Raw genomic sequence first — 13,210 nt, forward strand, 5'->3', positions numbered from 1 at the left:
CTCTGGATGGCTTTTTGGGCTTCCCAGACAAATTAGCTCTGATTATCACAGAAGAAGTTACTTTTATTCTGATAATAACTGTTATACTGTTCATGCAGGGAGGAGTTTGTCCTGCTATACCTCTCCTGATTCATTCTGTGATGAGGAATGAGCTCTCATCTTCTTTCTGACTCATTGATTGGGTAAATCTTCTCCTTAGTACAGAGGGTAATAAATTCAGGCTGCAGTGGGGCTGCCAAGGGTTGGGACCCTCTGAAAACTGGGTCAGCACCTTCCACCAGTCCACATGGGTGTGCAGGGTCAGTGGTGTGCTGTAGGGTGTAAGTGAATCCAAGGAGGGAGCAGCTCCCAGGACTCTGGGTAATTACAGACTGGGTTTGCTTGTTTGCTTCCTTGTTTGTTTCTTACCTATGACCTAAAAGCAGGCTTCTGGACTTGTTTCAGTATTCCAGCTCAACTCTTTCAGTTTCCCTCAATTCTGAGGAGGAATCAGGGAGCTGGCAAACATTTATGGATTGCGAACTGGTAGGAACTCTGGAAAACCACCAGTCACTCTTAATGAAAGCTTAGCTTTAGGCAGTGCCTGCCCACAGCAGCTGGGCCACCTCCAGAGCTGGAGTGATGACACCGGGCTGGGGCTTGGGGAGCAGCGTGGATGTTCCAGCTCGGCAGGTGCCGAGCTGGACTCTCTCATCACCCAAGCCCCAAGTGCCTGGAGCAAGGTGAGTTCCTCTTCTCTTGCAGAGCCCACAGCTGAAGTCACAAAATAAAAAAAAAAAAAAAGTAGACTCATTGCTGCTGACAAAACAAAGTGGAGAAGGAAATACAATTCCACACCCTGCCACCTTGTCAACCCGCATGTCCGAGAGACCTGCCCATGAGGCTGGGAAGGTGTCAGACCTGATTTGTCCTGCTCCGCTTTGAAGGAGTTTTGTTTGTTTCTTTTTGTATTGTTCAGTTATACAACAGGGACAATTCTGTGTCAGCCTCAGTCCATGGTTGAAAACGAATGTCACAGCCTTAAATTGCCAGAGGGCAGGGTTAGATGGGATTTTTTTGGAGGGAATTCTTCCCTATGAGGGTGGAGTGGCCCTGGCACAGGGTGCCCACAGAAGCTGTGGCCGCTCCTGAATCCCTGGAAGTGTCCAAGGCCAGATTGGACAGGGCTTGGAGCAACCTGGGACAGTGGAAGGTGTCCCTGCCCATGGCAAAGAGTGGAACTGGATGAGTTTTAAAGTCTTTTTCCAACCAAACCATCCTATTATTCTATGATTCTACAATTCAAGCTGAGAATTAAAGCAGCAAAGACCAAAGCTCAGCCAAAGGTGCTCTGAGCAGCAGAACTGTGCTCAGATAAAACTGCTTCTAAATCAGTAAAGTACTAAATGAGATGAAGTTCCCACACAGCTCCCCATAATCCATCATGGTAAAACACTGAAGCTCCATTTTACAGCAAATAGATTCTGTTTATTGCTCTTTTTTTAACTAACATATGAGCATGACCTAGAAAAGTGCCAACACATTTTAGGTTGTTTTGCAGAACTTAGAGAACAGTTTACTGCTGAATGTATTTGAAGTGAAAGAGTTCAAAGTTTCAGAACTAATTTAAAGCTACAAAAATAGCCCTGGTGCCTACAGGTGTGCAGAGACCACCAAGGTTCAACCCTGCTCTAGTGTTTAATGGCTTTCAGAGTAACTCAGCCCCTCCAAAAGCCACGGGGTATTTCCCTGCCTCATCTGGAAGTTCACGTTTTGTTTTTCAAAGTTATAAATGCGGGTGGCTGAGAACACTTGATGTGACATGAGCATTTCTGTCGCCTGGAACAGGCACATCAGGCCTTTCCTTTGAGTCAGACAGGTTTGTCCAGGGCATGGCAGCATTCCCTAAATCAGGAGTTGGTGACACATCGTGGAGTCATGGAATGGTTTGGGTGGGAAGCGACCTTAAAGAACATCCACCCCCTGCCATGGGCAGGGACACCTTCCACTATCCCAGGCTGCTCCAAGCCCTGTCCAGCCTGGCCTTGGACACTTCCAGGGATCCAGGGGCAGCCACAGCTTCTCTGGATAACCTGTGCCAGGCCCTCCCCACCCTCACAGTGAAGGATTTCTCCCTAATATCCCATCTAGCCCTGCCCTCTGGCAGCGGGAAGTCAGCACCCTCCTGCCCGAGGTTCCTGCTCCGATCTCAGAGCTCAGCTGCTCATGGGAGCACCCCTTGTCCAGCCGTGGACAAGCCGTGTCCCTTGTCCATGGAGCAACCAGGCAGGTTCTGCTGGACACAGGAGCATGGTTATCCACAGGGGTCAGAGATCACAAGCTTAGACGAAAATTTTAGATGACAAGAGTTTATTCCAAGGCTTCACTATTTTTATTTGAAAAATCAACTTGTCTTTGGATTGATTTCTTTGAGACAGCAGTGTGGCAGCTGGTCGGCAAAAGGTTTTCCATGTAAAGATTTGAGAATTAGAAAATACGTATTTGTAGAGTGAAAGACTGTTCTTAGTTAAGTTTCAAAAAATGGGTTGAACGCAACACCAGTGCATAACGTGAAAGAGGGAGAGGTTTAACCATGACATTACTGCGCTATGAAATCCAGAGGACGGTGACTATTATAGTGTATTATGTCAATATTCACCTCAATCGTGTCCTTTCATTTCCGGCGGGTTCCTGAGGGGCGCACCCGCGGGAACCACGCGCTCCGCTAGGGGGCGCCCGGGAGCAGGGGGAGGGCCCGCAGCGCCCACGTGACGCCGTGTCACGCGCGGCGCCGGGTCACGTGCGGCGTGGTGGACGCGGCTTCCTCTGCGCATGCTCCAGCGGCCCGTGCGCTGTCGGCCGGGAAACCCCTCGGCGCAGCGCTGAGGGCAGGGGCGGTCGCGGGAGCCGCCATCGGGGCCGCGCGGGGCCGAACCGAACCGAGCGGGACGGAGCCTGAATCCAGCGGGGACCGAGCCTGAAGCGAGCGGGACCGAGCCTGACGCGAGCGGGGCCGAGCCTGAAGCGAGCGGGGCGGCGCCGGGCCGAACAGGCCTGAGCCCGAACCTGAACCGAGAGGGGCCGGGCAGAGCCGAGCGGGGCCGAGTCCTAGTCGCGCCCGAACCGAGCGAGGCCGAACCCGAGCCGAGCCCGGGCCGAGCGGGGCCGAGAGCAGGAGCCGGGCGGGCGCGCCGCGCTCGCTGAGGGCCGCGCGGTCGTTGCGGGGCGGGGGCCGCGGGCTCGCCACGATGGAGACCTGAGGCCTCCTCAGCCCCGAGCCCTGAGGCCGCGGCCCGGCCATGGCGCAGCGCCGCGGGCTCTGAGCGCCGCTCGCCGCCCCAGCGCCGCCGCCCCGGCCCCCGCGGGCCCTGCCCGACCCCCGCGGCCCCGCCGCGCCAGAGCGGGCGGTGCCCGCGCCCCGCCATGTCGTGCGTGCATTACAAGTTCTCCTCCAAGCTCAACTATGACACGGTCACCTTCGACGGGCTCCACATCTCCCTGAGCGACCTCAAGCGCCAGATCATGGGCCGGGAGAAGCTGAAGGCGGCCGACTGCGACCTGCAGATCACCAACGCGCAGACCAAAGAAGGTGCGTGGGGTTCGGGGGCAGTGGTGCTGCGGTGATGGAGCTGAGGCTGCTGTGGGCTCAGAGCTGTTTCTTTGTAGCTGTTGCTCTCACAACACCGTCCGAGCAGTTCTACGTGCGGAGCACGGGTTCGTGTGCGACGGTGCTACTAAAGTTTTGGTTTCCTGGAGTTGTAGGTGAAATGGGGGGGGAGGGGGAGGATGTCTCACCATAAAAAACCTGCCAGCTTTCTTTGAAATCTGGCAGAAATGTGAAGGTGATAGGAATATAGCACATAGCTAATTTGAATGGGGGGAAAAAAAGTGTGTTTGATGACTGAACTTTGTCTTCAACTTCTTTTTGTCCCGCTTCATTGGAAGGTACTTTGCAGCTTTTGTTACTCGCCTTTCATTGAAAGCAAGTGCCCATTGCAGTAATTACTTAGAAGCAACAATTTGTGTTAGTGTATCAGGGAGTTACAATTTCTGCAGACCTTTAAAGCCTTTTACACAATCAGCGTTCAGTCATCAAAATTACTCTTCGGAATTCCTGGTTAATATAAGTTTTCCAAACAAAAGACACGGTAATTTGGATACTGCTGAGCATCATCTCATCATTCTTGTCTAATTTTTTTTTTCTTTTTGGCACTTAGTGTTTGCTGTATCAGGGCAGTCCTGAAGTTTTATGGCAGAACATTTACAGTGAATATATGTAAGAAATGTTCTTTGGGAAGTCATAAATTCTCTTAAATCTAATAAATAATGCTTGATTCTGAGGTGTGAATATGGGCTTGTGTTACAATGATGCTTCAGTTTGGTAATCTGCCATCCTAATAAGTTTGAATGTGATTAAAGACTTCGGAGTGTGACTTTTCAGAAATAAAAGGAATTGTGTTTTCATTCTTTCAACGTTAAAACTTTTTTTTTTTGCTCCCTCTGGTTCTGTGTCTCAGTAGTTCTTTTCTTTAAAATGTGCACTGGTGGGGTTATTTTCTCTTTCAGTGTTAAGTCTTGAAGTTTAAAGAGAATGCTCTGTAACTTCAGCCCTGACCTTCGAAGGGGCTGGAGTTAAAGGATCTGTTTATCTACAGATATTTAAATTATTTCCAGGAGAGTGTGAAGAGACTTCACAGCACAGCATTAGGGGTCCTGGGGCTGCTGTTGTGTTGCGTGATAAACGTAGGTAGAGACACAGTTGAGAAGCCTTGGATTTTTCTAACAGCATTGAATAAAATTGTGGAAAGCTTTTGAACACTGAGTTTGATTCGCTTTGAGGGCTGTGCTGAGGAGGGTCCCTGCGCTGTGTCCGGAGTTGCTGGGGCATTTTGGGCTCCCTGAAGGAGCGGCTGACGTCACCCGGGCTGGTCGGGGCTGTGGGAAACAGAGCCTTGGCTGGGAAGGAGCTGTGCTGGAGCCCCGCTGTGGGCACCAGAGCAACAACTGCTTTGAAATAGACCAAACACGTGTAGTTTGTTGTAGCAGGTGAACAGAAAGCAAAGTTGTTAGGAGAAAAAGATGCTCGTAAATGTCACCTCATAAAGCATCACTGCAGCATCCATCATACCAGATTTGCCGGGGTGTTACTTTGTTTTCATGTGTAACCAGAGCCCAGGGAAGGAAAAGTGTTTGCCTCGCTAGAAGCTGTTTAAAGTGGTGTTGCCTCAAGGTGAAGTTAGAAAAGGATTTTCCTGGGTCCTATGGGCAGGTTTTGTTGCACTTTAACCTCTGCAAAATGAGTATAAAATTATAAATATATAACTATGTAAAATACATAATTAAAAATTCTATATTAGTGACACAGATGGTTATTGAAGCTTTCCTAAGGGCAAAAATCCCCCTGCAATTTGCAGAGCATAGCTAGAGAATGCGTTTCCAAAATTTATGTCTGTCAAATCTTTGGTTTATATGCACAAATGTGCATCTCAGTTTTTATTAATGAGATATAGATACTTAAATTAACCTGCAGAAATTAAAAACTAGACTGGGATATTCTGCTGAAGTGGGATGCTAGGAATTCTTACATGTGGACATAAGTATTGGGTTTTTATAATTTTGTCTGTTCAGGAGTCCTGAGTAAATGTTAAAATGTTCTTGCGAAGAACAAAGTGAGGCATGAGTGGAGATGTGCTGTGTGTTCAGATCGTCCAAGATCATGGAAGCTTTTACAGTTCAGGAGCTGTTACTTTTCCTAATGGAAAGCTAGTAATAGGAAAACTGCTAGTATAAGCTAGAAGTACACAGGATTTTAAATATTGGTGGGAAAAAGGATATGGTGGACTGTGTAAGATTCTGGGAATGCAAAGTGATTGGGTGGGACCTGTTTTATATAGGGAGTCCCTCTTCCATGCCTGCTATCAAAGCATGTTCTCTAAAGCCTGTGCTTGAGAATGGTGCTTTTAAACTTGCCTCCATTCCATTGGAGCTGGAATTTTTTACCTTTCTTCTGTAATAGGTGTTCCCAGAATATTGTGGAAGAGCTGCAAGCTCCAGAACTGAGGTTTCTTGAGCGTTCTTTCCTGCGCTGTGACATTCTGAAACAGAACACTTGAAAAATGTGCCATACTTACAGGGTAAAATACAAAGAAAATAAACCCCAAACCGTGCCTCTGAACTGGTGTGGGATGGATGAGTGGTTTCAAGGCAGAATAGTGCTCGGGCACTTCAGCCCCACGCTGACACCACACCAGAGCCAAGAGGACCTTAACACATGGGGCGGGTAGTGTAATCCGATTAATGATTGGAAGTAGGGTGGATTTTATTGACTCATCCCTTCAGAGCAGTGCAGGGGCTCTTGTGAGGCACAGTGCTGTGTGGTGAGAGTGCAAATGGGGATTCCCTGGGCTGTTTAGCCTCCTGAGCCAGCTTGTTCCCGAAGTGGTGATCTGCCTGTTGTAGATGAGATCAGGGATGCTTGTTCTGGGGGAGGCAGAAAATCCAACAGGAGTGGCCCGGTCTGTTACTCGGGAAGTTTCAAGGCTGCTTTCGTAGCCAGCTACAGCAATGGCTTGTCACAAAGTGAGCAAGTGCTGGTGATGAGAACAGAGTTAACAAATCCTGTCTAGGGAGAAAATGTGTTCTAGGGAATTCCCTGTGTTCTGGTGGGGACAGCCTGGCATGTTGGCTGGTATTCCAGCTCTTACCTGCACATCCTTCCCCAGCAGCCTAACAGCTGCTTAGCAAGACTTTTCCCTGCTCTGGCACACCTACACCTAGACTTGCCTTCCAAGGACTCCTGGTGAGTTCTGTACTTCACCTGGGTGAAGAACCTCTCAGAGTGCTCAGAGCTGCTTGGGCAGTGCTGTCAGATGCATGAAAGCAGGCCAGAAAATAATGTGGGAGCTTTTGTCAGTAACTTGATACATAAGCACAAGTTATTAAAACTAGCAGAAATTCTTATAATAGATGAATTTAAAACTGAGATTTTTAACTTGCTCATTCGATGTGAAGCAGCATAAAGTTGCCAGCAAATCTGAGCTCTTTGCACTTAGCTGTAAGAAGGTTGTGGACATTAATGCAGTCGTTGATGTCAGATTTCTAAGTCTATGTGAGGCAGCAGTCAGGGTAGCTGATGTTAACTAGTTTGCCTCCATTCATGCCTTGAAATACTTCTTTCTCTGGACTCTTTCAAGCTACTATTTTCTTGTAGGATAAATAGCAGGTTTTAGACTGCTGTGTCTCTTCTGCTCTTGCCTTTAATCCAGATCTTTCTTTGGTTTTGCAGGTATTTTGGGTTAGTTGTGTAGTTTTAATCACAGCTCAGATTGACAAAATCCAGTAGCCACTTCCCGGCCGTGACTGGTGGTAAAACAAGTTTGTGCTATATGGGAGTGGGAATGAACAGTGTTGCTGCCTCCAGCTTTGAGCGTTTCTGTTGGAGCTCTGCTTGGATGAGCGTGAGCAATAGCTGTGTTGAGTTGGCCTCACTGCTCACCTTGAGGTGTGGAGTCATGGCAAGACAGTGACAGGGCTGTGCAGGTCCTGGGAGTTGTGAATCTCTGCCAGGGGATGTTGCTGCCCATGAGGAGCAGGTTCCTATCGGGAGACACCAGTTTAATCTGAAAGCCTTTTTGTGAAGCTACTGTTGCTTATCCTGTATCTCTGAAATCACAGTCCAGTGATTTGTGATCCAGACCAGAAAGAAAGAACACTTTTGTTTGACTCTGTTCCACAAGTAGAAACAGCTGCTTTGGGCTTCTGGAACTGCAGCTGGCACCATCTTCCAGGTGTTTGTCTCAGCCTCAGCACTGCTTGAACTCCTCCTCCATCAGAAAGTCCCAGAGCAGCCTCTCTTGACAGGTGGCTGTGTGAGGAGCAGAGCTCTAAGGCTTGTGTCAGGATGTGACTTCCGTAAGAGCTGCTGTTTCCATCATTGCTAGTCCTTTCACCCACAGTTTTCAACTACTCTGCAGTCCAGCAGAATCTCACTGTTTGGTTCCCTGGGGGGAACATAAGGAATTAGTTTCAGCTAAATGATTTCTCAGTTTTCTGAAGAAATGTTCTGTTAGTTCGAAATAGAAGTAAAATTTTAATTTCATGGTTGAAGTGATGTCTTCTGCTAGGTATGTTTTGGTCTAAGGAAGGTTCTTGCCTGTGGGAATAATATACTGAAAAATGGGGCATAAATTGTGAGATGCTCCGATTTTGTGCGTGATCACTGTGCAAACTCATCCTGACAGAGCTTGACTAGATACACAACAACTCTGGGTTTCAGACCAGGTTCTGATTCAGTCTGCAAAGGTAAGGGATTGGAATAACTAGCATTGCAGGCACATCACAGGGAAGGACTGCTCATGGTGCTTTACAATATTTAGTCCTATCCAGCCTGTGTAAGTTCCATATAAAAACCATTCTTATGGAGAGATCTTTGCATTTTAAGCCTACTCAAAGTGTGTCTGAGAGTTGGATTTTTGTTTAGGCCTTATGTAAAAGGTCAGGAGGCTTTTCTTCTCTTTAGACAACCAGCACAGTACAGGCCAAGGCAGAGCAGGTATAGCTCCAGGCACATGCTTGTTTTCCAAAGTCTTTTCAAGGCTGCCTTCAGAAGTCATTTTGTGTGAGTCTCTCTTCTCTACAGAAAGTGAATGGAAAGAACTTGTATCCCTTTGGTTAATTCAGACTGGATGGTGAGCTTAAGGGGGGAGGCACCACTTTAGTTTGAGCCACTTCTGTCCTACTTGTGAAAGCAAGCTCAGACCCCCCCCAAGTTTCTGTGCTCCAAATTCCAGTGCTGCCAGTTTCAGTTGCATTTCTCTGTCAGGCCCTGAGCAGCTGCCCAGTGTGGCTGGGGATGGTGCAGCTCCAAGCACAGAGCTGGTGCCTCTGCTGTTCTGCCAGGCCTGAGCAGGGCAGCAGAGGGGAGTCAGGTGTACTTAACACACTGAAAACACTGGTGTAGAGTTTTCCTGCTTTAACTGGTGCTTGGTTTGTTCAGGACAAGCAGTCACAGACTTTAGAATCTGTTTTATGCAGGTGAGGCTTGGCTGTCATTTGTTTTTGTCCAGAGATCTCTTGGTTTCGTAGCCAGACAGAAGCAAAACCAGCTTAAAACAGATCAGGGAAGAACCTGATGCTTTATCAGACTCTGCTTTAGTGTCACTTGAAACCATTTTGCTCTTGACATTCAAACTAACTTTAAAAACTGGAAACGATTTTGCTGCTTGTGTTTGATTATCAGACCTGAAGATTTCTTGACAGGTGCTGTTGGTGTGTCGAGAGTGTGAAAGCCTGATGTTACATATAAAATTTTGCTTTTAGATCTCCAAAGGGATTCTCAAAAGTGCTTTGTAATTGCATATTAAATACATTCTTACAAATTGACTAACACTTTTTCTGTATTGATGTTGTTTCCAGAATACACTGATGATAGTGCCCTGATTCCCAAGAACTCATCGGTGATTGTGAGGAGAATCCCTATTGGAGGAGTTAAAGCTACCAGCAAAACATACGTTATGTAAGTACTCCAAACATTCTCTTCTTTGGGAGGGGGTCAGTGTGCCCACCTGGTTACTGACAGCGTTGCAGAGGCACTCGGGTTGTAGCTTGCTTGTTAAAGCTGCTGCTGGTGTTTGTTGTCATGGGGTAGATTTCAATGTGTCTGTCCTAAAGGAGACTTAAGATTTTGGTGTTCAGACACCAGCAATGGTAACTTCTGAGATGATTCTATTGAGTTTGTTTTGGGGTTTATTTTTCTGAGATTCAAGTGCAGATCCTGTTTTCCTCTACATGGGGAGATTCCTTATTGTATGTGCGTGCCTTTTTAACAAAGACAGGTACGCATTGTAGTGTAAGCTTAGCATTTGTTCCCATCTCAGAAGAGTTTGATTCTGGGAGTATTGCCTGCATTTGGGGGAGGTGGGGCAGGATATGACAGGTATTTTTCTGCCTCAGATCCTGGGGAGTTGTATAGCAGTTCTAGAGGAAAGACCAAGGGTTGGTTGCCAGCTGGTGAACCATGCAGACAAGAAGTTTCATTCCTAAGTGATTCCTGTGCATTTTCTAAAGACGGTATCTATTTGAGGCAAAAGAACCATACCCTAAAGGGTACTGGCTTTTGTGCTAGTACCATGAAGGAATAGTTAATCCTGCCCAAACTCAAATCTCAGAAGCAGTGTAGCACATTGCCAAAGGTACTGGTTACCTTTCTGAGTGTGTCTGTACCCAAGATGGGATCTGTGCTCCAAGTTTTAATTCTGTATTTCTAAAGTTTACACCTGATTCTCTGTATTCAATATTGATTTAAATCACAGACACTCAAATGCAATCCTGACTACAGGATTTTGCTGCATTGATGTTTTCATACAGTCCAGATTGATAACAGCTACATCAGCTCTGTTGGAATGGGCATGTTTTTTATCGTCCTTAAAGCCATGCCTCTTCACAACCAGCAGGAGATACTATTAGCTTGTGGTTTTGCCATGTCTTTCTAATGTTGGTTCTCAATAAAGTACCCTGAGGAGTTACAGTGTGTCTTGAACAAACAATACGGCAGTGTCCTGGTACCCATGAACCATTTGCAAGCAAAAGACCTCGAATGGATGTGGCTCTGCATGTATCCTTGGGATATGTTACTGCAGGAGTTGGTGCAGTGCTTCCAGGCTCTCCTTTGGGATTCTGCACCCACAGCATTGTGCCTGTAAACACAGCCTTGCTTTGAGGGTTCATTTCAGTGTGTGCTGACTGCTGTCCTGTCAGTGCACCTCTCCTGGTGTTGTAAAGCCCTCCAAAGAATCAAAGCTGGCATCAAAGATTCCATCAGTGGTGTGGGTGGATCAGGAAAGAACAGCACTGCTGTGGTAGACTTGAAAATTAACCAGGCAGATGAGCTTTCTGTTCCTCACCTGGAAACACCACAGAAACCACTGATAGGCTGGTTAATGTTTGGGGATGGGGAATGTCTGCTGGAATGGTGGAGAGGCCTTCAGAAAGGCATTACTCACCCTAAAGTAAATGGCTGAAGCAACTGTTTTTGATTACTGTGTGGTAATCAAAAGTATTTCCATGTACTTCCTCACCTTCAGGAGGTATAATTGGGAGCCTGGGGGTTTAGCCGTGGCAGGAAGCTGAGCCTCTCCATTGGCATGTGAATTCCCCAGCAGGCTTTGCATTGCTTCTGCTCATGGGACTCTTTGGATGATGCGTGGATTGTTTGTTAACTCTCTCAGTGGCTGCATGTGTGGTTCATGATGAGGAGCATGCAGGTCCAGACCAACGAGTATGTGGAATCTCAGCAAGTTTTCAAATGTGATACATATTTCCTAAAATATTGTAACATATTCAAGATTATCTTATAGCAAATTCTGGCAATTAAGACCTTTTTTTTTGTCACAGGACTCCTAAATCGCACAAAATCCTAGAAACTACTTTCAGGTGACATTTCTACTACTATTTTTAGTCAATATAGCATATGTAACATGTTTAATATTTTGGCACTTTGATGGCTAAATATAGTAGATCTCTGAACACAGTGCTTGGGCTTCCACAAAGAAACACTGTTCTAGAGACTGTGCTGCTGACACTGTTATGTTGCCCCTTTGTCACGTGACTGTGCTTTTCACTTGAGCAAACTTGCACTTGTAGATTATCACTGTTCTTTCATAGAAACAGAAGCCCTGTATCTGGTACCTGTGTGTGATACCAGGGATGTACGTGTTGGCCAAAGCTGCCCCATGCTTCGATGATTGATTATTTAAGAACACAGAACTCTAGTACAGACTTCATGGGTTTGATACTTAGAGAGCAGACAAAATATATGAGGACCTCCTCTTGCACTGTTGTGTTCTAGATCTGTAAGTCTTGAGTAATTTGTCACAATGTACAAATGTGATTTGGGGGGATTTTTTAGTTGCACTGAATGTACCAAGAGAGAACAGTTTATGTTACAAATAAATATCCACATGCACTAGAGTATTGGAGCATAATGTTGTGATGTTCAGATTCTGGAATCTTTGTGTCGGGTACAAGTGATTTGTTTTAAATTCTGATCACCTTTATTTCTTCTTCTAGAAGTCGAAGTGAGCCAGTGAGTGGAACATCAAAAGCAGTATGTAAAAACACAATCTCACACTTTTTTTCCTACACACTGCACTTAATTCTAAACAATGCAGCCTTTTATTAACTTGCCAAACGTTAACTTAATATATTTTACAGTAAAACCTAGTGTATGTTGTAAATACATTGTATTTGATTCAGCATAGTAAAAACTGGGTAATGCCATCATTTGCAGAGTTCTAATGTGAATATTGGTATTTGTGCCTAGTAATGCATTGTATTTCATATTGAATATGCCAGAATCTCTCCTGTATGACTCTGTGTTGTACAGATAATGTATGATCGTTTCCAGATCCTGTAGGCTCGAGGTTTGCACACTGAACATGGTACCATGTTCTACATCTGTCTGTCTATAGCTAGTGATATGTATGTTTGTATAGGTTGTTGTGTGCTTTTTGTTTCTTGCAATAAAAACTGTTTGGAGTGTATTTTTTGCCATTTTCACATTGTATCACTTAGCTTTTGTTTTTAAATACCTTTTTTTTGCCTAATGGTTTTTGAAAATGTTATCAAAAACCACTGAGAAATCATTATTGTGAAACTTGGTGCTGTTCCGTACTTTTGACTTGGGGGTTCAAACAAATACCAAGCCCAGCATATCCCAGATGTTTTCAGGACAGTTCTGTGCAGCTAAATGATTCCTTCTTGTGTCCTTAAATATTTGGGTATTTGTTCCTAAAACTGTATAATTGAAGTGATATTGTTTGGGCCCCCCTGAGTACAGAAATGTCTTTAATAGCCTGACGTGAATTTCAATATCGCTGCTACACAGAGTGGTATTCTAAAGTCCTGCATTTGATCTCCCCTCTTTATCTGGTGAAGCAGTTTAGTTCAACAGTCTGCAAATGACAATATGAAACACAAATTTTGGCACCAAGTTAGAGCCTGGGGCATTCGTGGAGTGAAATCCCTGTCACTTTTCTTAACATCTGCCTGCAGCACGTTTTTGGATCTGGGTGACTCCAGGATTGGCTGCTGCTGTAATTCCCAAAGGTTAAGCCTTTCTTTAGTATACCACCACTTGGAATTCACATTTGGAAAAGGGGCAGCATTTTCCTTCAGGTTTGCAAACACTGTTGTTCCGCTGCTAACATATAATCCCACACAGAAATCCGTGCCT

The 13,210-nt window shown here is 45.8% G+C and overlaps 1 protein-coding gene across 4 annotated transcripts in view; it reads left to right on the forward strand.

Moving 5' to 3' along the window:
• The first annotated feature begins 3,337 nt into the window (after positions 1-3,337).
• RBBP6 (RB binding protein 6, ubiquitin ligase) overlaps positions 3,338-13,210 on the forward strand; it is a 28,540-nt gene continuing 18,667 nt past the window's right edge. For 2 of the 4 annotated variants that reach the window (XM_010392264.2, XM_010392266.2), the window contains exons 1-4: positions 3,338-3,568; positions 9,394-9,493; positions 11,371-11,409; positions 12,046-12,082. In XM_010392264.2, the coding sequence (XP_010390566.2) occupies positions 3,403-3,568; positions 9,394-9,493; positions 11,371-11,409; positions 12,046-12,082 (342 nt within the window). In that variant the 5' untranslated portion in view covers positions 3,338-3,402. The remainder of the gene's footprint in view (positions 3,569-9,393; positions 9,494-11,370; positions 11,410-12,045; positions 12,083-13,210) is intronic. The other 2 variants (XM_010392265.2, XM_010392267.2) reach the window with 1 other exon arrangement.

Source organism: Corvus cornix, chromosome 14 (assembly GCF_000738735.6).
Source record: "Corvus cornix cornix isolate S_Up_H32 chromosome 14, ASM73873v5, whole genome shotgun sequence".
NCBI lineage: Eukaryota > Metazoa > Chordata > Aves > Passeriformes > Corvidae > Corvus > Corvus cornix.